The 27287-nt window shown below is 43.4% G+C and overlaps 2 protein-coding genes across 2 annotated transcripts; one reads left to right on the plus strand and one right to left on the minus strand.

Annotated features, from left to right (window-relative positions):
• Positions 1–357: 357 nt before the first annotated feature.
• On the plus strand, positions 358–21531 carry slc23a4 (solute carrier family 23 member 4). Its single transcript, XM_030367092.1, has 14 exons — positions 358–439; positions 2572–2723; positions 11100–11159; positions 12019–12126; positions 12724–12881; positions 16614–16773; positions 17178–17359; positions 18189–18309; positions 18676–18832; positions 19188–19441; positions 19836–20000; positions 20104–20212; positions 20369–20464; positions 20804–21531. The coding sequence occupies exons 2-14, from the start codon at positions 2679–2681 to the stop codon at positions 21070–21072; spliced, it is 1884 nt and encodes a 627-aa protein (XP_030222952.1). The 5' UTR covers positions 358–439; positions 2572–2678; the 3' UTR covers positions 21073–21531.
• A 23-nt stretch (positions 21532–21554) lies between these two features.
• On the minus strand, positions 21555–24928 carry LOC115551387 (protein FAM180A). Its single transcript, XM_030367093.1, has 3 exons — positions 24596–24928; positions 22354–22445; positions 21555–21991 (listed from the first exon to the last, which is right to left on the minus strand). Exons 1-3 carry the CDS (start codon positions 24675–24677, stop codon positions 21659–21661), a joined length of 507 nt encoding a protein of 168 aa, XP_030222953.1. The 5' UTR covers positions 24678–24928; the 3' UTR covers positions 21555–21658.
• Between the last annotated feature and the right edge of the window lie 2359 nt (positions 24929–27287).

Genomic DNA, 27287 nt, shown 5'->3' on the forward strand with positions numbered 1-27287 from the left:
AGAAATGGTCTGGACCCTCCGTCCTGCCCAATGACGCGAGACGACGAAGGGGCACATGGCTTCAGATAGATGTCAATTATAGTCAAATTCGATTATTTGGATGAAAGTTAAATTATACCTTGTTACTTAAAAGGCTTTCTATGGACGTTTTTTGATTAATAACAACAGCATAAACAATAACATTGTAGGTTGGCCAAATCCTAACAGCCTACCTGGATCTCCAAGTAGGCCTAGACAAAACATATTTAATAACAATTATGATAACAATAATGTAGGTTGCAATTAACACGTTTTATTTGCGCTGGTAATTTGGAAAGGCGTACCTTTATAAGGTTGTAGTTGCGTTCTGTCACCACAGGGAGGGCCGCCGCCTACCTGTGTTTCTTGGATGAACTATCACGAACAAAAAAGTTGCAGATGAAATCAAGTGACATCGAGGGTAATTATATATATTTTTATGAAATGTCGCAAAATTTCATTGTTCCTAAGTTTTTAATACATGTAATAATACTATTTTGTACCAGTGGTGATTATATATACTATTATTTGTTTATTAATGTAAGTCAATGTGTTCAATGTAGGCCTACTTACTGTAGGCCTATATGAGAGGTGGGGGAGTTGTCACACACATGGAAGTCGCCACACACGTGGAAGTCACCAGCAAGTCTAAAGTCCCAACTTTCCAAATTCAAACAAGACACAAGTCAAATCGTACGAAATTCTCATGATGCATCCCAGTCTCCACATTTTTATTTGTTGAATGACAGTGTTCATGACAAGTATTTATATTCAACATTAAACAAGTTATTTCAGGCTGCTTACACTTTATAAATCGAACTGATATTTGACATTTTGTTGCAATCTGTAACATGCCACCGGAATGAACTGTAGAGCGGGGCGCTGGAGTTATTATTATAGCACTGTCTCGCTGCCTTTTGGGGTCGCCAATGGCAGAGTAATGTTCGTAACTGCTCTGTGAATTCATTTTCGTAAATAAAATGGAAGAGCGTTAATTTGTTTGCCATACGCTGGTCTGTTCAGCTCAGATGCTGTGTGAGGGTCAGATGCTGTGTGCGGGTCAGGGTTGGTGTGGCTTGATCCAGACACTTGGGGATGCATTAAACATTATATATGGCAGTGGCACCATGTGCCCCTTGAGGTCCTTTCGAAGGCTGAACAATCGGTCTGCCTTCGGTCATATTTTTTATGGAAAGTTCAAGACATGTGGCATGCTGCAACTGCGCGGTAACTGTGGTTGACGTGGGTGATGGATGAAAACGTTACCGGTTTAACGGTAAACATTGCATGGTGATAATAACGGTGTGGAATTTGACCGTGGTTTATCGTATATCGTTTATCTATGTAATTGTGTTCCTGCCCTGTGTACTTTATAAGTAAATGCAGTACACAGTATAAGTTATATGAAGCAGTCCCAACGACAGCAGATCGTGTGTGTATTGCCCTACTGTTCCTATGTCCTACTTTTTCAAGTTCATAATGAGGGTTTGAGAAATGTATAAACTCACATTGGATTATTGCTGTCATGTATTCTACTTCTATAATTAAATAAATACATTTCATATGCATATAAAATTCATGGTTTGTTGGGTTCTTTATCATTAGTTTACACATGTTATGGCAATTCATGATACAATTTTTTTTTTTTTTTATCCTGGGGAGACACTAAATGTTCTCCTTTTTCTCTTAATATCCAATATCTTTAAAAAAACAAACAAAAAACAACACTTTCAACACCCCGTCAGTAAGCACCACAAGGAGAACCTAATCAGGAAGGAACTAGAATGTGTTAGGGTAAAGTAATAGAGTTACAAGCTCTTTTTAGCATGGTTGCTGAGACCATGGATAACAGCTCTGGGCTACCCCAATTAACATCTACAGCTGTTGGCGTAGTTGACTCATCTTATGGCCAGTTAACAATACTTAACTCACCATAAGTCTTGTGGCAAGTAATGTTAAATTGCAATTACCTGAGGCAATTTAATTTAAATGAAATTACATTGCGCGACTAATTGTAAGGGGATACAATTTTAATGCATTCGATCAGGGTAACATCAGATAGATTTTCATTGACTGCTGGTGAAGACAACTCCCATGATCCCATCTTTGGTTATTGTTTGGATTGAGCGACCCCTAGGAACATTCCATATCGTACCTTACAGGCCAATGGGCAGGGGCTCAAGCCCTTGTTGAAGGTATGTCTGCCCGTGCCTGACTCAAAAGTCGGTCTCAACGCTTCGCTCAACTAGAGACTGAGGACATCTCCCAGGTTTCATTGCTAAAACTGGGTAAAAAAATTAGAGAGTTAAAAAATGTCTTGCACAACCAATTGAAAGGCTCAACGGGGGGCCTTTAGTATTGAGTTGGTGACATGCAGAATTTGTGTGTGCTTGTAAACACTTCTGTACCAACAAGGCGATCTTGTCTTGGATTAAAAATATCAAGATTCACCAATATTGTGGACTGAGCCCACATTCGCTGAAACTGAATCATATAATGAAACATTGCTGGACGTCCATTTTCAATGTTTTTAAAAGCCCTCTCCGTTTCCAGCCTGGTGAGTACATTTGTTGGAGAACACCGTTGGCCTGCCCAAGGAATCCTGTCATCTACAGCAACTACCAGTTGGAGAGTCATCCATTTCTGCTTTGGTGGTTCCGATGGCAGCCTACAAGCAAGTGATCTGCAATCAAGTCTTGCAATCGGTGAGTGTGCAGTCGTAGACATTGAAAAAAGGTGTATCAGCTGGATGTTTACTAGACACTGGCCTTAATGTCAGTACAATTACTACAAGGTTCTTTAATACTCTCCTGTTAAGAGAAGATAAAGACCTTTTGCCAACAGATTGGTGGTTAAAAATTACAGCCGCTAATGGCTATATTTAGTTGGCTATATTTAGCCAATGGCTATATTTAGTTTAGACCCAAAACGGCTTTAGTTAAACCATTCTGTGCGTTTAAATACTTAATGTTTTTTGGGCCTGCAATGGCCCTGCATCATTTATGAGGGACCTCATTTTCCCGATCATGCCTGTTTATCATGATGACATTTTGATCTACAACTTGGTAAATGGAGCCAGACTTGAGGTATCCAGGGGAGACAGGTCTTAGAATGGAAGGTGCAGGAATTAGACTTTCTATAGGAGACTGATGATTTTTGGGTCATCAGGTGTCTGCCAAAGCTGTTGCAACAGATCCCAGGTAAGTTGCTGCTGTTGGTGAGTTAAAGGTCCCAAGCAGTGCCAGGGAGCTTGGATAATTGTTTGGGTTCGGCAGCTACTGTATGAACTTCATTCAGGTTTTCTCACAGCTAGCCGGGCCTTTGCCTGGCCTTTTCAATCAGCGCCGGGAGGGACACCTGCTAAATGAGTCCACTGTCTAGCTACTCGTGGACTGTTAGTGTGGTGGGATTTCTAATAACAACTTATCTTATTCACTTCAACTAGCTATAAGCAAAGAGGAATCGGAGAGTCCAGGTCAAGTATAGATGGAGAGTTTATTGCCACCCGCAAACGAGATACAACAAAGCCGAATGTTATTCTCGAATACACACTGCCGAATGAATCCCGGACAGCTCCTTATATCCCCAATCCTTTACACAATACACAGTTGGACTTTCATCAAATATTGATGTGCATAGAATGTTTTTCTGGGTCATACTGTGTAGATTTCAGCATATTCTCATGTCTTCTGGATCCCAATGTGACCTTAGAACATATATTATCCTTATACAAACAGAGATGATGCACACGTGTGAATGTAAGCATTGTCTTCAGAGAGTACATCAAAATGGGAGTAGACTGGACTCTCTTACTGGTGTGACACATCAGATGGGAATGGACTGGACTCACTCACTGGTGTCACACGGCACACAACATCTAGGTTAAAGGTGATCAGCTCTTTTCCACTATTAAAGTATATATATGATATGTAGGCCTAATAATAATCATAGTTTAACATAGAATGTAAGGTTAATTTCTACCACATTAGGGGTCCGGATGCCTTTCAGAATTTTAAAGATATAACTACTGCACCCATTTTAGGAGTAGCCAAGAGATGGCTCTAAAGAGAGGAGTGCTGCTGCCCTCTCTCCTGAGCAGCTATACCCCTCTATACACACAGACTCTTACCGGGGATCACGTCTTCAACTCTTCTTATCAAATCCTTTTTGCTGCTCTACTGGTAGATGTTTCACCACGTTGCGGAACGTGGTGAAACAGTTGAGGGACTATCAAACACTGTCTAGACTCTAATTTTTATTTTTTTTATTGGTATTTTCAAATACCAATATGTTTGCTTAACATGTTTCACTGCTGAGTTAAGGAAAATCCATTTGTTTTTGTTGATGTTTCTTATTTGTAATAGTGCTCCCCAATGTTGTGGTATCAAGCTGTAGGTTACCTTTCAGCTATGACTTTAACATGGAGGACCTCTCTTCTTTAACATGGAACACTTCTGTTCTTTAACATGGAGCACTATCTGTGCATGAAAACATTGAACATGCTTGACATTTGGGACATTTGGGCACCATTGGTAACATGAGTGGTACTTCCGAACATTTCTTCTTTCCATGCACTGAGTAGAACTGTTTATTATCTGCTGGTATTCCAGCATCTGCAGTACAGATTGGGCAAAGTCAATCTGATGGTGATATGGGTTGACCAGACCGAAGCGGGATCATCTCTTACCCAGCGAGCGGGGACTCAAATTGGGGAACCAAAACTTCACTGTCTGAAGTGTCGAGGGTCATCACTGCAACCTTACATGATTTTGTGAAAGGCGCTGTAATGGTGAGGGGCAGACAGATCAGATAGATTCAGGAGCTCAACTTGATTTTTCACCTCCTGTAGACATAAATCAATGTGTCTGCAGGGTTCTTCCTGTTAACCTTAGGCTTTTTATCAAGAGTTGATCAGATTTGATTTGTTAATGATCTTATTTGAATGTCTGGGCCCCGGGCAATCCATCGCTGATCCGACTGCAGGAAAAACCTGCTGGAAAGGCCCGCCCCCCTCGCACCGTGATTGGTGAAAAGATATTCCTGATTCACAAATCAAATTATTTGTGAATCTTATGATGATGGTGATGTGAATCTGAGCATCCCCATTGGCCACCGGGAAGGTTTGGCTTGGACTGTGAGATTTGATGTGTAGCGAAGATTCAAATGAGGGACTGAAACGATGTAACCGTAGGTTTGGTTTGTACTCGTATATTTGATTTGTAGCAGTAAACTTACACATTATTGAGTTCTGTGTGAATTCTTTCACCCACGAACTGTTAGATGAGCATACTAGATGTGTAACTGACAATAGTTTTTGTAACTACAAACCAGAGCCATTTAGAGAGTTGATTCAATGGATGCTGTAAATGCTTAATTGTCATGTTAATCACGGAGACTTTCTGTCATTTTTGGGAATATAAACCCCGACAGGGTGAACAGGACACCGACGCGCGCTTGCTTCGCCCTGAAGGGGCTTATTTTCGATAATGACCGGCGACGTTCTATACATTATCCCACTTATTACACGGCTACTTGACAAAACGAAAAAATAACTTCACATGGTGTGTCTTTTTACAATTTATTCGTTACCAGCATTCGTAGTGTATCAGCAGAGAAATAATTTGTCCGCAAAAACGGTGACGTCGCTTAGCAACGGAAGACACTGGGGGTTGACAAGTTAGCGGACTACTACCAATGCAAGTGAACGGAGCGTTCCACGGCATTGAGAAGACCCGTGTAATAAAGGCCTATAATATTTCAGATTAGGCCAATAAAGCAATGATAAAAAAAATTAAAAAAACGCTCGATCAAAGGCCCGGCCCGACCCGGCCCGAGGATAGTGGCGGGAAATATCGGCCCGACCCGGCCCGTGGGTCGGGCTCGGGCTCGGGCAGAGAATCTAAACACTAGCTCCTGTTGCCTTCCGGTTCCCATTACCGCCCTCGTTGACTCGGGGGGCCGACGAGAGCTTCATGAATCGGTCCCTTGCCTTTCAGCTGGGACTCCACCCTGAGAGACTATCGTCGCCGATCTCTGCCAGAGCCCTGGATAGACACGTGTTGGGGAGGGTAACTTCCCGAACCAATCCTGTGCACATGCTCCTACCGGGGGGTCACAGGGAGACCATCCGGTTCATGCTTCTGCCTACCCCCAGCCAACCTGTCATCCTGGATCACTCCTGGCTTCGTAGGCACAACCCCAATATTGACTGGTCTACCTGTTCCATCCAGGAGTGGGGAGTGACCTGTCTGCATTCCTGCCTTAAGACGCAATCACCGTCGCCTTCCCCCCTCGCTCCTGCTCCAGCCTCAGACATCTGCGGGGGCCCTGCAGTCTACCATGACCTGAGGGACGTCTTCAATCAGGCTAAGGCCACCTCCCTGCCTCCTCACCGTCCCTAAGATTGCGCCATTGATCTCCTTCCGGGCACTTCACCCCCCAAAGGATGTTTTTACTCCCTCTCCGCCCCCGAGCGATAAGCCATGGAGGAGTACATCCGGTCCTCCTTAGCAGCGGGGATCATCCGACCCTCTTGGTCACCCGCTGGGGCAGGTTTCTTCTTTGTGGGCAAGAAGGACAAGTCACTACGGCCCTGCATCGATTACCGAGGTCTGAACGACATCACATGCCCCTTTCACACCGCCGCAAAATCGGGGCCGGTTCCGGGCCAGTTCGGAGCTAGGGCCAGGGCTTTGGTTTCACACCGCCAAAGATCCGGCTCCGGCCCCTAAAAACCGGTTCAACTCTGGCCCCGCTTTAGAGCTGGGCTAGAACTAGAACCGCTTTTACGCCGGGGGCAGGGGGCGGAGTTATCCGTACCTTCATAAACAGGAAGACCAACGAAGACCGGCATTTTTTAAAACACCGAAGTAAACAATGGACGTGAATCCGTGTATGGTTCTTTTTTGTTTTTTCTGATTTTGTTTTAAATCGGAATATTCAAAGAACGAACCATACACGGATTGAATCGAAGACGAAATTGTTGTTGTTGTGTTTGAAACCGGCGCGAGGGTTCTTCTGCGCGCCTAACCTGACGCTTGATCACGCGCCAACGCAGCCAGACGAGTCCATGTCCATGCAAGTGAACGGAGCGTTCCCTCTTCGTCATAACTATCAAACCAAACATCCTTCACATTCACCGAGCGAACATTATGAAAGTAAAATGCACATTTCTCGCTAAAAATGTTTCCATAAACGTATTTAATGGCGTAACTATGTTACTATTTCCACCCAGAATAAAGAAAGATGTCGGCCGTATGCTTCTGTCCAAGCTCACTAGCGGAGACGTTTGCAGTGACGTCATGACGTTGCTCACGCCGGCTCCATGGCTGGCTCTGGCCGGTGTGAAACCAACCGGTTCTTAACTGGGGTAAGGCTGGAACCAGTTTGGAACTGGCCCTAGCACCAGCCCGGAACTGGCTCTCGGTTCTTTTTGGTGTGAAAGCGGCAACAGTAAAGAACCGTTACCCCCTTCCACTACTCTCCTCTGCCTTCGAGATGCTCCAGGAGGCAACGGTGTTCTCCAAGCTCGACCTTAGGAATGCTTACCATCTGGTTCGCATCTGAGACGGAGACGAGTGGAAGACGGCCTTCAACACCCCTACAGGTCATGACGAGTACCTGGTGATGTCCTTTGGTTTGACCAACGCCCCGGCAGTCTTCCAAGCGCTCGTCAATGACCTTCTGCGGGACATGTTAAATAAGTTTGTTTTTGATGACATCCTGATCTTCTCCCGCAACCTAGAGGAGCACGTCACCCACGTCGGGTCGGTTCTCCGCCGCCTCCTAGACAACTCCCTTTACGTCAGGGCACTGCTCTCTCCAAGTCTGCAGATCGCAACGCTGCTGCTGCAAACAAACACCGCACGCCGACCCCTGCCTATCAACTTGGCCAGAAGGTCTGGCTCTCCACCCGTGACCTGCCCCTTAAAGTGGAGAGTCGCAAGCTGGCCCCCAAGTTCATAGGACCATTTCCCATAACCCACATCATAAACCCAGAGGCGGTACGCCTTCAGCTTCCTCGTTCCATGAGGATCCGCCCAACCTTCCATGTCTCCAGGGTCAAACCCGTCCAGGAAAGCCCTCTGGCTCCTCCCTTTCCGCCCCCTCCTCCCCCTCAGCTCGTCGACGGAGGCCCGGTGTTTACGGTCCGGCGTCTCCTCCACTCCCGCCGCCGTGGTCGTGGGCTCCAGTATCTGGTGGACCTGGGAGGGGTACGGTCTGGAGGGGCGCTCCTGGATCCCGGCTCGCTTCATCGTGGACGCCCGTCTCATCTCTGACTTCCAGCGGTCCCACCCTGACCCACCTGCCTCGTCCTCTCGTCCGCCCGCTACAGTTCCATCTGCGGGTGGTTCTTCTGACCTCCCGAGGAAAAGGCACTCGGATGTCGCGTCCACCTCGTCTACGGAGGACGCAACCTCCGATGCCTCGGAGGAATTCTAACCCTCGTCCGGGCCCCCTCCACCCTCCCTGTTCGATCTAGGACTTCTGGAGCCGCCCCTTGCCGGGGGGGGGGTACTGTCATGGTCCGCCCCTGGTTTTCCCATTCACCTGCCTGCCACCCTGATCTCCCCTAATTAACCCAACCAACCATATATAAATCCTCTCTCTCGACTCAGTCTCTGCCAGATCGTCTCTCGTACTCACAGAGCTTTCCCGCAACTCCTGAACTGTTCTATATAAATCTATATAATTTGAATATTAGTGTATACATTTGGCATTACCTGCCCTGTTAACATATTTAACATATAACTCTTGATTTAAGAGTGTGTTGCTGCTTAAGCTTTGAATTCTTATCTTTTAAATTATGTTTTTGAACGTATGGTAATGAAGAGCAATCACACTAATGTTTATTGATATAATTAGAGCTACGGGAAGGTTATCAATTAGATTTGTGTTTTAATCAGTAAGATTAGTAAATGACTTGACTCATGTTATGTTAACGACTTTCAGATAAAATAGTAGGAGGCAGGGGACTTAAGGGATAATGATTACAAACTGACAGTTCAATGGGCCAATGAATTAGCAACAGCATGGCGATACAGTTTTGTTTTAGGATCTCCATTGCAGTATCATTTTGAAACCCTGCACCTATTATATACATTGATACACATTAATTATCACAATTCTAAACAACTTTAGGCTGGCAAAAGGCAGAAGTTTCTCTTTGACTTGCATGTGCAGAAATCTGTAAAAAGTAAAGCGTTGATGCAACTCGCTCTCTAGATGGCTCTACTCAAAACCCCAGCAAACTTGTTGCCATAAAGGTGTTGCGCTTGCAGCTGAGCAGACGTTAATTGATTTCCGCAGTTCGGTTTTCTAGGTTCCGCTTGCTAGGAAATTGGCACATCATATGATAAATTACTGATTACTGTCGATAACTTAAGTAATCGACGCGACTCTTTTTTAATGTTTTTTGAGTACTAGTTTTTCACTCTGAGATATTGGTAGCCCGGACAGATTTTTTAGGAACAAAGGATAAACCTATTCATGAAAGCAAAACACCAAGCGCATTGATCTCAACGATGCACGATTATTTGACACAATTCATTAAATGATATGTTCATATTTCAATTTCAAAGGAATGCAGTCAAACCTGTAGATTCAAGTTCCAATCATTAACTTATTACTCTCACTACTCATTATTCACTTAGTCATCGTCAAAGCCCAGCACCAAACATGCCTCCCTGAGTGCCGCCAAGGCAATGACCCCTCTTGTGAGAGGTCATTCCATAAACCAAGTCACCTAGAAACAGCAAAAATATAACAAATTACGGCAGCTCAGCTGCCACACGTAACATGTGAGCTGGGGTTTGGAGTGAAAGCCGCTACAATTTATCTTACCATTTATCTTTAAATTTGGAAATGAGCGAAGTCCACCATTTGGTTTACGTATCGGTGGTTTGTAGTAACTTGCAAGATTTCTGCTCGTAATAGGGTTAGTAACTTATAAAAACACAAGTTATCCATTAAGGTTATGGAAAATGGCTCATCCTATGAGCCATGTTCCAGATGCCTTAATTATATCATTATATTATATCAATAAAATTGTGATAAGACAAAAAAGATTGTTTTGTTTGTTTGGAGTGTGTGTGAGTGTGTGTGTATGTGGGTTGGAGAGAGATCGACTTGGATAGAGGTAAAGGCAAGGCAAGGCAAGGCAACTTTATTTATATAGCACTTTTCATACACAAGGCAGACTCAAAGTGCTTCACATATAAACAGTGTCATACAATTAAATAATATAATAGGTAAGTAAAAGAAAAACATGCAAAAAATAGAAAGTTAAAAAGGCATTTTAGTATTAAAATAGAAAATAAAGGCAAAGTTATTTAGCAGAAAGCTATGGCAAACATAAAAGTCTTCAGTCTTGTTTTAAAGGTGCTCAGAGTTGGGGCAGGTCTTAAATCCTCTGGGAGTTTATTCCAGCTATTTGTTGCATAGTAACTAAATCCTGCTTTCCCATGTTTTGTGTTTACTCTGGGGATAATTAACAGATTGGTTTCAGAGGATCTTAGTGGTCTAGAAGGCTGATGTAGTGGAAGCATATCAGTTAAATATTTTGGGCCTAAACCATGTAGGGATTTATAGGTAAGCAACATGATTTTAAAATCAATTCTCTGACTTACAGGAAGCCAATGTAACGATTTCAGAATTGGTGTAATATGATCAAATCTTTTGGTCTTTGTTAGAACTCTAGCAGCAGCATTCTGAACAAGCTGAAGCTTCCTCAGAGTCTGTTTTGGGAGACCTGTAAGGGAGACCATTGCAGTAAAGCAAAAAACGTGACCAATACCTTTCCTTACAAGATACTCTATAGCGAAGGGGCTGGTCAGCTGCTTTTAATTGGTAAATCACATGAGGGAAAGGGGGAGTATCTTTCAGTTAGCAGCCATTCAACTTCTTCTACTCAAAGCCTTTTCCTCCCTCCTTCCTTCCTCCCTTAGCTTTAACACACACACACTCTGTTTATCTGTCACACGCTCTGCTTTCATTCAGTTGGTGTCTCTGTAGCGACTTTTTGGCAATTTTGTTTTTGATGAGCCCTGCTTTTGTGTTCAACTAAACCTTCCGCCCAATAGATTGAGACTGTCATGGCTCCTGAGAGGGAAGGCAACCGTCCCGAAAACTACAATTTTGCGGTGAGTGTGAAAATATTAGTTATCTCTATTTTTTCACATTTAGTTAGACAAAAATACTAAAGTAACACAGATGCATGCTAATGCTCGCAAACAAAAACATATTACTAATCCTTGCATGAATGTATCAAACAACCCTTTATAAACTGTTCCACCACACAAGAAAGGTGTAGTGTGTAAAATGTTGTGGAATCTAGCAACAAAGCAGAAACTGAATATAATATTCATAAGTTTCGTTAATTAGTGTTTAATCCTATTAGAATAATAATAATAATTGCTGTTCATTACGTTAGAATGAGCCCTTTATATACATAGGACCTAGGACCTATGGTTTTACAGACTAAATAACGAAATACAGCTTAGAAATCTATAATGGAAGCTCATCACTTAGGCCACTCGATGCTACTGGAACCTTTCAGGACAGTACAGGCCACTATAGCTTCTAGATCATCATTGGAAAAGGAGAGGTGAAGGGGGGTTAGTCAGTTGGTTGCCATCTGCAACATCACACTAAGATGCCACTAAATCCTACACACTGCACCTTTAAGCTCTTGATAAAGTACCACACATACAGAGACACACACACACACACAGAGACACACACACACACACACACACACACACACACACACACACACACACACACACACACACACACACACACACACACACACACACCACGCACACACACACACACACACACGCACACACATATACATTACGACTGCAACTAATCAATATCCATATGATGTACGTATGTAGTTATATAAATATGATATGCTATACATCTATTAATACTATACTGGCTACCAGAGCTTGATGGCTGCCTCTGTGACCCCCCCCCCCCCCCCCCCCCCCCCAGACAGAGGATGTGAACTCTGAATTTTCGACGGAGGAAGAAAGGGACAAGTTAGCCTACTGTGTCACGGATGTGCCTCCCTGGTATCTGTGTATCATCCTCGGTATTCAGGTAAAACCCACGAATGTCCTCGGAGTGCTTCCCTGTCCGAGCAGGATAACGTTAACCTCATAATTCCCATATGGCAAACAGTAGAAGTGACACATTGAATGAGGGTCTTCAAGATGGGCCTGGTGTCTGGACACATGTCAAGGGGGGCAAGCCAGAGCAAACTTGGACCGTCACATGCGGAACATTGATCTTTAACCTTATTTGAGTTGGGTCCATGTGTATGCAAGTCCCATGGGTGCAATTAGCATAGCACTAATGCAGATGTGTGACTGTCAGGTTTTTCTCACGTAACTGTCGGACATAGCATAGCCTACATGCAGAAATGGAGCCCTTATCCAAATATCTTGCATAATATATTGTCAAAAATATATTTTTATCCAAACAATACTACAGTAGATATACTGTATATATATATAAAAATTTGTATTTACTTCCCCATTTTCCACTTGTTTGAAAAGTGTGGGGTTACTGTGATGTTTGTTTTCCAAATAAAGTGGAATTGACTTAATCGCCTCTATAGCTCAGCGCACATCTTTAACAACATATTTGTTCTCATTGTCTGTCTGTCTCTCTGTCTCTGTCTCTCTCTCGCTTCAGCACTGCTTGACTGCTTTTGGGGGGATCATCGCGATCCCCCTGATCCTGTCCCAGGGGCTGTGCCTGCAACATGACAGCCTGACCCAGAGTCACCTCATCAGCACCATCTTCTTGGTCTCAGGGGTCTGCACGCTGCTCCAGGTCACCTTCGGGGTCAGGTGAGGGTCAAATACACTCTATATCGTATAATACTGTATATAGGCTATGTGGGGATGCTTTTGGATGAAAAGTATTACCGTAATTTTCGGACTATAAGCCGCTCCTTTTTTCCCCATTTTGCGATTCTGCGGCTTATATAACGGTACGGCTAATCTTTGAATTTTATAGCCAACGGCCACTAGGGGGCCTCTTAAATCTATGGATTTTTAAGCGGCGGGCTCCAGTGCGGCTTATATATGTAAACATCATTCAATTTTGCTGCTGCGGCTTATACTCCGGTGCGCCTTATAGTGCGGAAAATACGGTGCTTTCAGGTAACTTCTTGATCGAAAAGTATTTGATTTAATAGAGCATGGTCATAAAAGGCCGAGCGTTTCACATACGTAGCCAGCCTCAGCGAGGTCCGCCGACGGGGAGAAAAAGAGGTGCCTGGAGCGGAGCCCCTCTTCAGGCAGGCGGCGCAGGAGGCGGGAGCAACCATGGCAGCCGCGGCGTGTTCAGCGCCGAGGCACCTGAAACACGCCCGGTGCCCGTCACCGGGCGCCAGGGAAATGGGACAGGAGGCGCACTGAGGCCCTGAAAGGGGCCCCTAGCTCTTATAGGAGCGCCCTCCAGTGGCCCTCGGTCCGTGGCCTCGGCCACGCCGCAAATTATGGGACAAGCCCATAAGGCGAAGCCTAGACGGCGTAGCCTACATGAAATATAACTTTTAGATTTAGCAGAAATTACTTTTGAATGTACAGTTAGCAATTCAATTCGGGGTCTGTATTTAAAGCTACAAAAATAAAACTAATCAAATCTCGATAAACTCCAACGTTCCCCTTCTGGTGAGGAGGCAATGTCCTCATCTTCTGCCAGCTACGAATCCGAACATGAAACAGGTAGGGACGTTTTTATCTAATCCACCCTGGGACCTGGTTTCAAAAAGGTGTGTTTACGGCCACTGAAAATGCCGGATCCGTCTGGATCTTTGGCCAAACGCACAAGACGTTGTAGCGTCCAGCCATCCAGCAAACAGGTTTCCTGCACTGCTTTAACTTGGCTCAATATTTGTGTCACAGAAGGCTTACAGAGAAGGAATTTAAATCGTATTATGTGGAGAATCGAGCTCTTGCTAAACCAACATTCTGTTGGCTTAGCATCACCAATGGTTTCAACAACCTACTGGTCAGCAGGCAGGGAAAACAATAGATGTGTTCAAAGTCACACTCTTTTAGAGAAACCTGAACTACAACCAACATCTTGATAATTAATCTTAAAACCTAATTGATTTAGACTTACCACAGAGAAGACCAGGGTGTGTATGTCAGAATGTAGACAATATACGAACATATATATATATATGAACATATATATATGTTCATAGACACATCTTAGGTAAACCAGAACAGAAACAAACACTTGTTTTCTTTTCTTTCAAAACATAAAGGATGTGGTGCGAAAAAGATTGCTTAATGTAAATTTATGTCATTATCTTTTGCCGTATAAGGTATTAATGGTGATTGAGACTATGGTCCACTGTTGAAAGAACTTGCATTGTCAGTGGTATTAATGTTACAAACTGGGTGTTGGTGTTGGGATCTATGGAAACAACCGCTTATCGCTAAAGATGTCGCCAAAGAGAATCTATTGGAAATCCTTGAAGCTGCCATTTTAAAGGGCCTATTTTACCACCAGGGGTAAGTGTGATTAGCCATTTCAAAATGGGATTGCCCTGTGACTTGGTGTCATCCCAACTGGTAGTTTCCCCCTAGACATATGATGCATAAATAAGCCTGAGTTGCTACAGTCCACCGAGTAGGCTGGTAGACGAAATATCCAGTATAAACATGGGTGGACACTCCCGCCTGTGACACATCAAGTAATGTTTTATAACAGTTTTCCAATGTGTGGAGAAGGAAATTATGTGGTACAACAGGGTTCATTTTAAACCTTCAGCACATGATTAGAGTCATGATCTGTTTCTTCCCTCATGGGATTCAAGTTAACTTTAAATTGGCTGTCTGCAATACATCTAGTAGGAGGGCGAGTACAGGCGACAGGGATATGAAGCTGTAATGTTAAGGCTTTAAAAGCCCCATGTCCTCTTCTAGATACCGAAGAACGCTTTATCATGTTCTCTGAATTATACATACTTTCAAATTCTAGCCTGGTACTGGCCAAGTGGGTCAATAGATATATAACATGAAAACGATTGTATGACTAATAATCTAATTATTTAGACGACTTAAGAGGAAAAATTAGACGAGAGGGAGGGCCAGTCCTGCCAGCTTAGAGTGACCAGGGTTGGCGCAAGACTACAGGGGGCACGAGGCAGGATTTTCTTTGGGGAACCCCCTTAATTTTTCTGGAGCCGTAATAAAAAATATGAAATAAAAACCAAGAGGGAGATAGGAGAGTTAAAGAGAGAGACTAGCCAAGGGAGAGAGAAGCTTCTCAAAGAGTCTGTTGTTTCAAATGCCTTGTGGTTGAGATTTGTAATGTTTCTGGTGCCAGATGATTTTCGCAACTTAGAGTCATATAGAGTATAAACTATAATGGAGTGGGAGCCCAACCACTGTGGGTTTGAAGGCCATTACTAATATTTCCTGATTGAAGATCAAATTTTTGTTGATTCTAGTATTATGAGATTTTTGTAAATGAACCAGATATAATTACGATCAATGAATGCATATCGATTTTCATCGAATGGAATTGCTGTCATGTTTCGGGAAAAGTACTATGCATGAAAGTATACGTCAATATTCACTAGACAACTACAAAGCATTCTTTCAATTGGCCTTTGAGTGCAAACCACCATCAGAGGGCAGCATAACTCCTTTAGAATCAAACTTAAATCCACCTGCGGCTGTCACGTTTCTGCAAAGAAATTGCAATTCTCTTTGCGGGGCACTGTTCAATTGCGTAGAGCATATTGCACTGGCCAGCGTTGGCAGTGACTAATGGTGCGTTCCAGAGCCCATACAAACCAGTGGGACGTGGGACTTATCCTACCTCCAACTAAGAAAAGTGCACTGGAATGCCTGTCGAAGTGGAACATCCCAACGTCGAAGTGGAACCTCCTAGGCTACTAGCGAACTGGGGGTTGATCGGCCTACCCCCACTTCACCAAGTAGGAGCTAGTAAAGTTCAGGTAGGATAAGTCCCACATCCCATTGCTTTGGATGGGCTCTGGAACGCACCATAACGCTACATGCCTTAGTTTTATTCATCACATACAGAGTCATACATTTTCTGCTAGGAGGGACATTTTTGCTACATTATTAAAATGCACAATAATTATAAGTATGAGTGAGAGTGAATAGTTATTAACAAGTATATATTGAATAAAGCTTTAGAGAGAGAGTTAGTGAGAGGGTCTGTTAGGAGAGTCTATTGAAGGATTCATAATGTTCTGGTTTATAGGAACTCAAATATTAAGATTTAGTCATTTGAAAATGATTTGAAAATATTTGAATTATAATTACGGTGACTTTGCAATGTTTCAATGCATTGGTATCGTCATTCTTTGAGGTATACATCATCATTCAAGGTCTCAACTCATTCAAATCCTTAGCTAACCCAGATGGTTGTTAAAGTGTGGAGGTATTCCTCTTTGGTTCTCATCAGATTAGTTCTTCCTTCCCTCCCTCCTTGCTTCCCTTACTCGCTCCTGGCTCCCTCTTGCTCCTCCCTTCCTCCATTCCTCCTACCTCCCCCTTGAGACCTCTCTCCTATGGCCGTCCATTCAGGTTGCCTATCCTTCAAGGCGGTACCTTCACACTGCTGGCTCCGTCCATGGCCATGCTGTCTATGCCCGAGTGGACGTGTCCGGCCTGGACGCAGAATGCCACCCTGGTCAACACCTCCTCTCCAGTGTTCATCGAAGTGTGGCAGAGCCGAATGAGAGCAGTAAGTGAGATTTAGGACCAGGCTCAACCTCAAGAAGCAGAAATACTACTGCAGATAAAACAATTGTTCAAAGCAGATTTATTGATACGTAAAACATTCAAGTGATTAAATGTTACGAATAATATGGGAATCGTGCTGTGCCTGTAGAGGCACTATCTATCGCTGAATGAAGTAACACAATGGTGATTTAGCCTATGGCCCACTAATGAAATCACTTGCATTTGCAGTATTATGAATGTATTGAACTGGGAGTCATTGGCAATAACGTTGAGCCAATGTGAACAATTAACGCTTATCGCCAAAGGGAACAGAACTGAAATCTTTGAGATTGCCTTGCTTCAAGACAAAGATGAGGAAGAGTTCAAAAAGTAATCTTGTGATCCGATGTGAATTGTTTGCCTCAGTTGCAGGGCTCCATCATGGTGGGTTCCCTCTTCCAAGTCGTGGTGGGCTTCTCAGGCCTTATCGGCCTCTTCATGCGCTTCATCGGCCCGCTGACCATCGCGCCCACCATCTCTCTCATCGGCCTGTCGCTGTTTGAGTCGGCTGGTGCCAACGCCGGCAACCACTGGGGTATCTCTGCCATGTGGGTAAACCTGCAGGGTTTCATGTTTTTGGAAACAATTCCTACAGTACAGCTGAGAGACTTCCTCCCATATACAGCTCTTCTCTGCATTATAAAGTACATTAATAAAACTCTTCATGTCACATTCATGTCACTTTTCTACTGCAGCTATTTACTCCATTATAGATGTCTGAAGTAAAAATGTTCTCAAGAATATAATGCTCCTATCCACTAGTCAATCCATCCAGGGAATTTTACTATTTAAACCCTTAATGCTGCTCCACTTTTTTTGTGCTCCACGACAACTGTCTCGGCTGCTTATCGTGAAATAAATCAGCTGCTCAGCGATTTACAATGCTGATTCTCAGCGCTTTGTTCGGTTTGAGCATAGCTATGCAAATAAAGATATACTTTGAATGGAAGTTTAAAGTATACATAGTGCAGATTTAATATTCCACAAATCAGTTAATGTTTGATTTATCTTCACAGAAAAAACAAAGAAACAAACAACAAGGGTTTTCTCTTGTCTAAAATAACATTGTTTTTTCAACAATAGCATTGTTTTCCTAATTGATGTGTGTCTTAATCCAACTCTCTCTCTTTCTCTTTCTCTTTCTTTTTCTCTCTCTCTTTGTGTGTGTCTCTCTCTCTCTCTCTCTCTCTCTCTCTCTCTCTCTCTCTCTCTCTCTCTCTCTCTCTCTCTCTCTCTCTCTCTCTCTCTCTCTCTCTCTCTCTCTCTCTCTCTCTCTCTCTCTCTCTCTCTCTCTCTCTCTCTCTCTCTCTCTCTCTCTCTCTCTCTCTCTCTCTCTCTCTCTCTCTCTCTCTCTCTCTCTCTCTCTCGTCCACACAGGACCACAGCGTTGATCATCTTGTTCTCCCAGTACCTCCGCAGGGTCCCGGTGCCTTTCCCAGCTTACAGCCAGCACAAGAAACTCCACACCACCAACATCTATATCTTCCAGATCCTCCCTGTAAGTCGTGCTTGTGCTAATTCATAGTATACTACGCAATGTTTTATACACATTTCTACAGTATACATATGTTTTAACAGATGAACTTAGACAAGATCACATGCGGCCAGGACTCCCTTGAAGACGAGATAATATATCTAAATGGTTTAATACAGGTCAAATAAAATGTTAATTGCACTAAATATCTGCACAAAAAAAGATAACATTTGTAGAATATAATCAATTAAAATGTCCTTCCATTCATCCATCCAATGGCTACACTATTTATCCATGCTACCACAGATAAAAATAACGTAAATATATGTATTCATATGTTTAGTATATTAATATAGATATAAAATGAACGTGTTCCTCCACACCCCACAGGTTCTGTTGGGCATCACGGTGTCGTGGCTCATCTGCTATATCCTGACAGTCAGCGACGTGCTGCCCTCGGACCCCAACACCTACGGCCACCTGGCCCGCACTGACACTAAAGGAGATGTCATCGGCCAGGCCTCCTGGATCATGTTCCCCTACCCGGGTAGAAACCCTCCTCTAGCATTACTAAAAAACCAACCCACCAATCAGTGGCTTTCATTCCCACCTCGGACCAAATGGAAGCAGTCGATTGAAATCGAAATAGTTCATCCAGTGTACATTGAAAGGTTGTCTTTATGAGCAAAACAACTTCTTTACAAAGTCTTATTCATTTGCATTATTAAGTTATCTGCTGGAGGCTACTAGTTTATCTTATGTCAAGTATTTTAGTAGCAGTATAAGTAACCCTTATGTGCTATATAAGTACTTTGGCATTCCATAAATACATTTTCTACCACTGTTGGAGCGTAATCCGGGCTTTGTGACCTGAGCCTCTTCTCTGTGTGGACCCACCTCAGGCCAGTGGGGGATGCCCACCGTTAGCCTGGCGGGGGTGTTTGGCATCCTGGCCGGGGTCATCTCCTCCATGATAGAGTCGGTGGGGGACTACCACGCCTGTGCCAGACTCTCCGGGGCCCCCCCCCCGCCCAGACATGCCATCAACAGGGGTATCGGCATGGAGGGCCTGGGCTGCTTGCTGGCGGGGGCCTGGGGCACCGGCAACGGCACCACCTCATACAGCGAGAATGTGGGGGCCCTTGGTATAACTAAGGTGAACAGACCTCCTTATGGCCCTCTCAAAAGGAGGATAGGTCTTGAAATTAAATTCAAATTCAGTTTGTGTATGATTTTGTCAATGTTCTCAAATTAATCTGTTGACTTTTTTATAACACCAACCCCCAATGTCTGACTCAAACAGTACTGGGTTAGGCCTCTTACTTTACTCTGATGCCTCACCCTTACCTGATTACAGAGGCTGGGAGGTGACACAGGAGTCACTTTTTTACAAAGTGCGCATTCGTTTTTCTAACTCGCTTGCAGGCTTTAATTAAAATAAATTCGAATTGCAATACAAATATGTCCAGGTTATTTTAAGCTAGGAGCTTGTTGAAGTGTTGCTACTTGAAGGTGATGATATTTTAAGCAAGCCTTTTCCGATGTGTTAGGTGGGCAGTCGCATGGTGATCGTGGCGAGTGGCGTCCTGATGGTGGCCATGGGCGTGTTTGGTAAGATCGGGGCTATTTTCACCACCATCCCGACGCCCGTGGTCGGAGGAATGTTCATGGTCATGTTTGGAGTGATCTCCGCAGCTGGGGTTTCTAATCTTCAGGTAACAGTCTGCAACGCAGTGCAAAGATGAACTATACCATGAGTACATTGAAATTATGTTTTTCAAAGTGATCCTGAAATGTGACTCTTCTGTTTCTATTCAGTACACAGACATGAATTCTTCCAGAAACATCTTCATCTTTGGCTTCTCCATGTTCTCCGGCCTCGTCATTCCCAACTGGATCATGAAGAACCCCACTGCCATAGCGACGGGTGTGTTAGCTTCATCGATGTCTGCTACACTGAACTTCCTTTTTGTTTTTGGTCACTTCATACTGGTGAAACCCTATGATGAGGGTGTGAGTAGTAGTAGTAGTAGTAGTAGTAGTAGTAGTGTGTTAAGGATGTCTCATGTGTTTTCATGTGGAGGCGTGGTGGAGCTGGACCAGGTGTTGCAGGTGTTGCTGACCACCAGTATGTTTGTCGGAGGCTTCTTTGGGTTCTTTCTGGACAACACCATCCCGGGTAACTTCCTTTACGCCTTGATTCGCCTTAATGGCTAGTTTATTCACAAATGAGGTTAAGGCTTTTTTATTACTTTTACAATCAAAGACCTGTTTAAACCTAGCACTACCCAAGCAAGTACAACACACAGCCAATCAGTCTTAGAGACAGGAGGGTTTTATGAGGTGTACAAAACAATTGTATAATAGCACCAGACATACAGCTGAGAAGGAATGCATTTCGTTCTGCAGATTTTTAAACCCAACTCAGCATTGCTGTTTACTGTATTCCAAATCCAAACGGGATAAGTCCAGATCTACTACAGCTACTCCAAACAACAGCACCATGTGTCTCCCTCAGGCTCCAAGGTGGAGCGAGGCATCGTGGCGTGGAACCAGACCCACCAGGAGGCCGGCGGCGCCCTGGAGAGCGACGAGGTGTACGACCTCCCGTTCGGCATCAGCTCCTTCTTCCAGAAGTCCTCCTGGACGCGCTACATCCCCTTCTGCCCTCCCCGGAGGCCCGGCCTGCTGGACGGCTACGACGCCAACGCTAACTCCATGGACATCAAGCACCTCCCTCAGGACCAGACCTCCTCTCACGTCATCATAGCGGCGGCCTCCATGTAGGCGCCACTGTCGCACGCTAACTCCTGCCCAGTGTGTGGCCGGACTGGACAAAGGATAAATTGCAGGGTTTTTACGGTGGGTGTAACAGAAGGACGGCGGAGACACTGGAGGATAATGTGAATACAATTGATTGTACATTTTAAATGGACATTTCTTATTCTTCCTTGATTGCTTATATATTGATAGTGTATTGTTGAGCTGTGTTATGTGTCATGTTGCATTATATTCTGCTGCAATCACAGGGAGATAAATGCAAAGCCTTTCTTACCAACTTTTTCTAGAAGATACTTTCATTTATTCATTATCATTCATTACTGCTCATTAATATTGTATAAAGCACACTCTTTTGTGTTCATTAAGTTTGTGTTCTTATAAATTTGCTTAGTCCACTTTTATGGAGAAGGTAAAGAGGCTGGAACAGTTTCCTTTTTTTTTAAATTAAAAAATCGTAATTTACTTCAATTTGCACAAACTGGCGTTGTGGTTTCTCTCCATCCAGACTAAGATGAAGATCTAAGATAATATATAAGCCTATAAAGATTTTTCAAGACCTTCAACTCCATAATGGTTGGCCTACTATTGCCCATCACCGCTCCTCTTTCAGATCCTCCTTTATGGCTTTGAACAGGCCGACAAAGGACTCGGCCCACACGTCTCTCTGGTGGTCCGTGGGGGATTCGATCACATGTTGGGCCGTGTACACCATGGTCAAAAGTGTACGCTCGAAATCCCCCTGCCCCAGGGACCCGACGCGGCCGAGGAGCCTGGAGGCCAGCCGGCGTACGTCTGTCAGCTCCCTGGGGAGCGCGTCACCACAGAGGACCTCTAGTTCCTGCGTCTTCCGCAGAGAGGCCAGCTCTGCGTCTCTCAGCCACAGCCCTCTGCCGTGGTCGTCAAAGTATAGACCGGACAGCAGGATCTTAAATAAGGGATTAGGAAACAAAAATATGAGAGGTCGACCGTTTTTTGCTCTTTAGAGGTGCTGTGGGAACGATGGGGGTTATAATTTGAGTGTAATTGGTTCAAAATCCTCTAGCCATCCGTCAGCAATAAGCGTGAGAAATGTGCAGTGAGAGTGTCTAGTGGTTTACTGTACATTAGGACCGGTTCAATTATAGATAATACATCGCCTCTGGCTCATCTCTTACTGAAAAACCTTACTCTCTTCTGCTCTTTGCTGCTCTCTCTCTCTCTTTACATCTCTTAAATGTTACCTACAGTAACTTTATGTCTCGTATTCACTTATAAAAAAAAAATTAGTATAACAAGAAAACCTCTCACCTCGTACAGTAGATCCACGTCGTCTAAGGACTTGTGGAAAATAGGGTTTCGCATTGTTGACAATCCCCTCTTCATTCTTATCGGAAACAGGGCTAATAGGAAATGTATATGATAAGATAAAGAGATAAAGTGAAAAGATAAAGTGAAAATAATACTTTTGCACAATATTTTACGTAATTATTATTGTAATTTAATGACTAGATCTCTGTTATTGTTTAAGCAAGCATTATTTGTTCAGAAAAAAAACCTTCATCAGCCACATTCTGTGTTGGGCACACACAGTAAAGACTATCCACAGACACTAGGCTGTTGGGGTTGGAGACTTCAGTAAGAGTTGCAGAGGTCCAGACCCATTCCTGCTCTAACCAGCGGTTCCCCAAACCCAGGCCAGACACCTGTTTCAGTTCAAAGATTGGAGTATGTGACCTGCCCACAGTGAGTCAAGACAGGGTTTTACTTCTGATGTTAAAAGTTATGGGGTGGGGGGGGGGGGGCTTGGTCGGGGGGCTCAGTGGCCTCTTGCTGAACTAGGTCAGGGTGTGAGGGCCTTGCTCTTTACATTCTGTATCACAGGATCAGTCCACCTGCACAGCACGTTGGGCATTAGACAATACGTTAGGCACAGGTTATAGTGTTAAGATTTTCACAGATGAAGACACGCCAACAAGAATTATCCTGATCGCTACGGTTATTGTAAAGAGATAGAATAGATGCCACTTATTGGCTTTGGAATACAGACTGGAAGACAACAACAATGCATTGTATTGTTAAGCAACAAAGACAAGGAGATTAAATGTTATAGCAAGAATCTGATATTGGTCCCTTCGAGAAATGCTATGGAGTCCTGTCCTCTTTCGTCAATATGCACATAGGCACCCGTATGCCTGGGTACCAGATTATTTGGACACATGCGGGAGGTTCATGTAGGAATGAGGAGCGCACATGAAAGAAAGATGGATGGATGGAATGGATGGGGGGGGGATTTGCCGCTAGTTCACAGGCTATTGTTTCCACTTAATGTCCAACAACTTCAGTATATGATCGCCTTCATCTCCCCACATGGCAGAATCGGTTGCCAGCTGGTTTTACTAATGTATGTCAAATGTGGAGTATTTATGGCTGTATTATGTACTTTGAAGGTTTGATGTCACAATGCAGCACTGCCTAGCATGAAAGGCAGCCATATGGCAAAACGATGGACAACAGAACACAGTCAGACAGGCAAGTCCTCTACCACCCTTGCCAGTTTTAAGTCTAATTTAAAGACATACATTTTCACTCTTGCTTTTAACAACCTTTAACACCCTTAACCCTGTTCTTACTATTTTTATTGCTCTCTTTCTACTTATTTTATACTTATTTTATGCATTTCTTCTTTAGTCAAGACCTGTGTATCCCTGGGCCCCTTTCAACAACTGTCCTGCCCAACCCTTATTTCTGCAAATGTAAAGCGCTTTGGGTCAACTCCTCAACTCTTTAAATGTGCTATATAAATAAAAGTGACTTGACTTGACTTGAGACAGGCAAGATAAACGCACCCACAAACACACACACACACACACACACACACACACACACACACACACACACACACACACACACACACACACACACACACACACACACACACACACACACACACACACACACACACACACACACACACACACTTTTAGACCATCCTCATGATAATAATAGTCATGCAACACACCACACTACACTACATTATACTACACTGCACTACCATAGTGCACAACCCCAGAATAAAGTACAATACACACCACTTCACTACATTGAACTGCCCTGCACGGCACTAGTCTAATAATTACTGTTCCATTACACAAGCTTTTCTTGAGGTTAGGGGTAGGAACATTTTCAGTGGGCAAAGCCATAACATTTAAACTAATATAAATTGACCTCAGAAGAGCCAAAGAAGAGTTCACGTTTTAATGCAACCTTTTATGGGGCAATATAAATTCTCTGCAAACAAACATGACAATTTAGGTAGCTGGAAAGAACGATACTTTGTCATATTCCTTTTCTGGCAATTCATAACCTACTCTGTAGATTTCAGTGTAAGGGTACATTGCTGTTCAATTTGACCTAGAAATCATCCTAACTTTGTGATTTTTATATCCCACAAAGACAGTAATACAATATCTGGTATTTTGTGTAAAAACTTTGATAAAATAATATTATACATAAAATATCATCAATATTCTCAGGTTCTCTTCAGACTTACCTTTGTTGCGTTGCTGCTGAGTGGTTGCCATGTCGAAAAAGCAATGAAACAGACCAAGAAACAACAGTGTCCATGACTGCATGGTGGAACAGTATTCATGCAGTAGCTCACAGGTACTAGAGGCTCCACAGAGGCGTGACCACCTCACCAAAAAGATGTTGCCCTCAATGACATCATTGGCAGATGGCACCCGAAACAATCATGTGACGCTGTTGTTTGCCACCTGATTCAATGATCTGATCCGAGTCTGTCCTATCAATATCTGTACCAATGTACCACTGTACTGTCTCTGACAAAATCAAACACTTCACTCTTTATCAAAGTCTCCTTCAACCTACCTCCTTACCTCTCTTTCCCCCCCCCCCCCCTCCCCGTGACATACAGACATACAGCCCCTGCAGTTTCCATCTGGCTCCATTCAGTTCCCAGAGAATGGCTCCCATACAGCAGTGCTGTATTTCGTCACAGCTTCATCATTATCCTAAACATGATTACCATCGTAATCATTGACATTAGCCCTTATCATCATCATCATCATCATCATCATCATCATCATCATCATCAGCTTTCATTTTTTTATTACTCACTTTTGTCGACATGGGAGGCCATATCATTTACACAAACGTGAAAACAGCTGTCCAATCAGAGCGCGTTCTTCTGTGGTTAATTTAGACAGAACTGGTAGGAGACAAAGGGATCTACAGCCTGTATATTGGGTGCGTTACTTTAATGAAACTTTATGTATGCCAATCACAGCCAAACACTTTCCCCTGCGTAAAACTCTTGGGAGGTGGAAAATAATGAAATATTAGCAAAATCAGGCAGGATATTGGACATGGAAAAGTGACGCAGTTGGCATGGTCCATATTTCATGAATAAAGTTCCATCAGCACAGTACAAGTTGTTCCTCACGAAGTAGGCCTACTGATGTTGTTCGAAAAAAATACAAGGCATGGCAAATGAACAGTTAGTGTAATGGTTACTCAGACGGCCCGTTGAGTTTTTTGTTGTTTAACGAACACATTCATATTCAAAACAAGGGCATAAAAACAGGGAGAATATCTAAACTGGACGCTGGAGTTAAAGGCAGTTACAGTGATCTGAAATTCTCTACTTACGGAGAGAGAGCACCAATATGTTATATATGTATAAATGTATACATATATATATATACAGGAATGTATTGCAAGCAGCAAATGATAGGGTGAGTTCCATATGTCCTTCCACACTTTGTGACTACGCTATTCTGCAAACGCTTCATGTATGACCCAGACAGCCCTTCCTGTTACGGCCTTGGCCGTACCAAGGAGATGCTCTGCTCTGTCTCCCCCTCTTGGGCGAGGCGTTCCCTCGTTCTTTTAAATCTCTACACATGTTCGACTTGTAGACCCAATATCATCGCAAATGGGCGTTGTCGTGTGGTGGGGGTTCCCGTTTACGCAGACTGGAACGCCCCCTTCTTATTCTTCGTCGCCTTTCTCGCTGAACTGTATTAAAATGTCAAAGTGTACTACTCCGAAACCATGTAAATAGTGTTGTAAATAAACTTCCAAGGCTTTTCAAATCTTATTTGGAAAATAACTTCACATGGTGTGTCTTTTTACAATTTATTCGTTACCAGACTTCGTAGTGTTGATCAGCAGTGAAATAGTCCGCTATAAGACGTTGACAATCAAAACATTTTGGGGATGGCCACTACCTATTTACCTGCTTTTCATTCAGATTCATAGCCTACATCCTGACTTGCAGGGCCTGGACAAGCTTACACTGCATATACAGACCTACTTCATGGCCATTCCACCAGCCATTGCTATTTGACCCATTGTTGTTATTCTGATATTGAGACAAATCATGATCACTGTCCTATAGCGTCCATTTTTTGTGAGTCTCAATGTCTACTTCAAATGCAGTTAGAAATATGGGACAGTTGCTTCATTTTATTTATATGCTGCAGGCCAAAAGACTAAATTAATATGTAACTTACTTGCTCCTTTTAAGTATAACATTGCTTGGGGAGTCCAATTCCTCCACTGAAAAGGGTGGAAAGTGCTTACAACTCTCTGCTAGTTAGCGATCTATGACACTTGTTTTTTATTGGTCGTCATGAAAAAAAACATAAGGGGTAACACTGTTGTTTTTTATTGGTCGTCATGAAAAAAACAAAAGGGGTAACACTGTCGATATTTATCAAATAAAACATGTTCGTTCTTTGCCGATGTTGCCCGATGTTGCCCGATCATTCAGCTTTTCTTCCCGTTGTCTAACGATGTTCCCGGGAAGAGTAACAGTGTTTCCCGATGCAACCACGCTATTTGCCGATGTTATAATGATAGCTGCTGATTTAGCCATCGGGCACCATCGGGGCCCACTATCGGGTAGGTGTAAACAGGGCATTACACTGTCGTTTTTTATCGGTGGTCATGAAGAAAAACATAAGGGGTAACACTGTTGTCTTTGTCAAATAAAATATAAGGGGTGACACTGTCGTTTTTTATCAGTCGTCATGAAAAAAAACATAAGGGGTAACACTGTCGTTTTTTATTGGTCGTCATGAAAAAAAAGCAAAAACTAGACAGGGGTACCACTGTTGTTTTTTATTGGTCAACATGGAAAAAACATGGGGGGTAACTCTGTCGTTTTTTATCGGCCGTCATGAAATAAACATAAGGGGTAACACTGTCGATATTTATCA

Source organism: Gadus morhua, chromosome 9, assembly GCF_902167405.1.
Source record: "Gadus morhua chromosome 9, gadMor3.0, whole genome shotgun sequence".
NCBI classification, from domain to species: Eukaryota; Metazoa; Chordata; class Actinopteri; order Gadiformes; family Gadidae; genus Gadus; species Gadus morhua.

Bases quoted from the DNA above. Each gene is read 5' to 3' on its own strand.
- LOC115551387 (XM_030367093.1), bottom strand. From the start codon at position 24,677: ATGCAGTCATGGACACTGTTGTTTCTTGGTCTGTTTCATTGCTTTTTC. The intron at 22,446-24,595 runs GTAAGTCTGAAG...ATTTCCTATTAG, and splicing joins TCAGCAGCAACGCAACAAAG to CCCTGTTTCCGATAAGAATG. The intron at 21,992-22,353 runs GTGAGAGGTTTT...CCCTTATTTAAG, and splicing joins ACGTGGATCTACTGTACGAG to ATCCTGCTGTCCGGTCTATA.
- slc23a4 (XM_030367092.1), top strand. From the start codon at position 2,679: ATGGCAGCCTACAAGCAAGTGATCTGCAATCAAGTCTTGCAATCG. The intron at 11,160-12,018 runs GTGAGTGTGAAA...CCCCCCCCCCAG, and splicing joins CCGAAAACTACAATTTTGCG to ACAGAGGATGTGAACTCTGA. The intron at 18,833-19,187 runs GTAGAAACCCTC...GACCCACCTCAG, and splicing joins GATCATGTTCCCCTACCCGG to GCCAGTGGGGGATGCCCACC.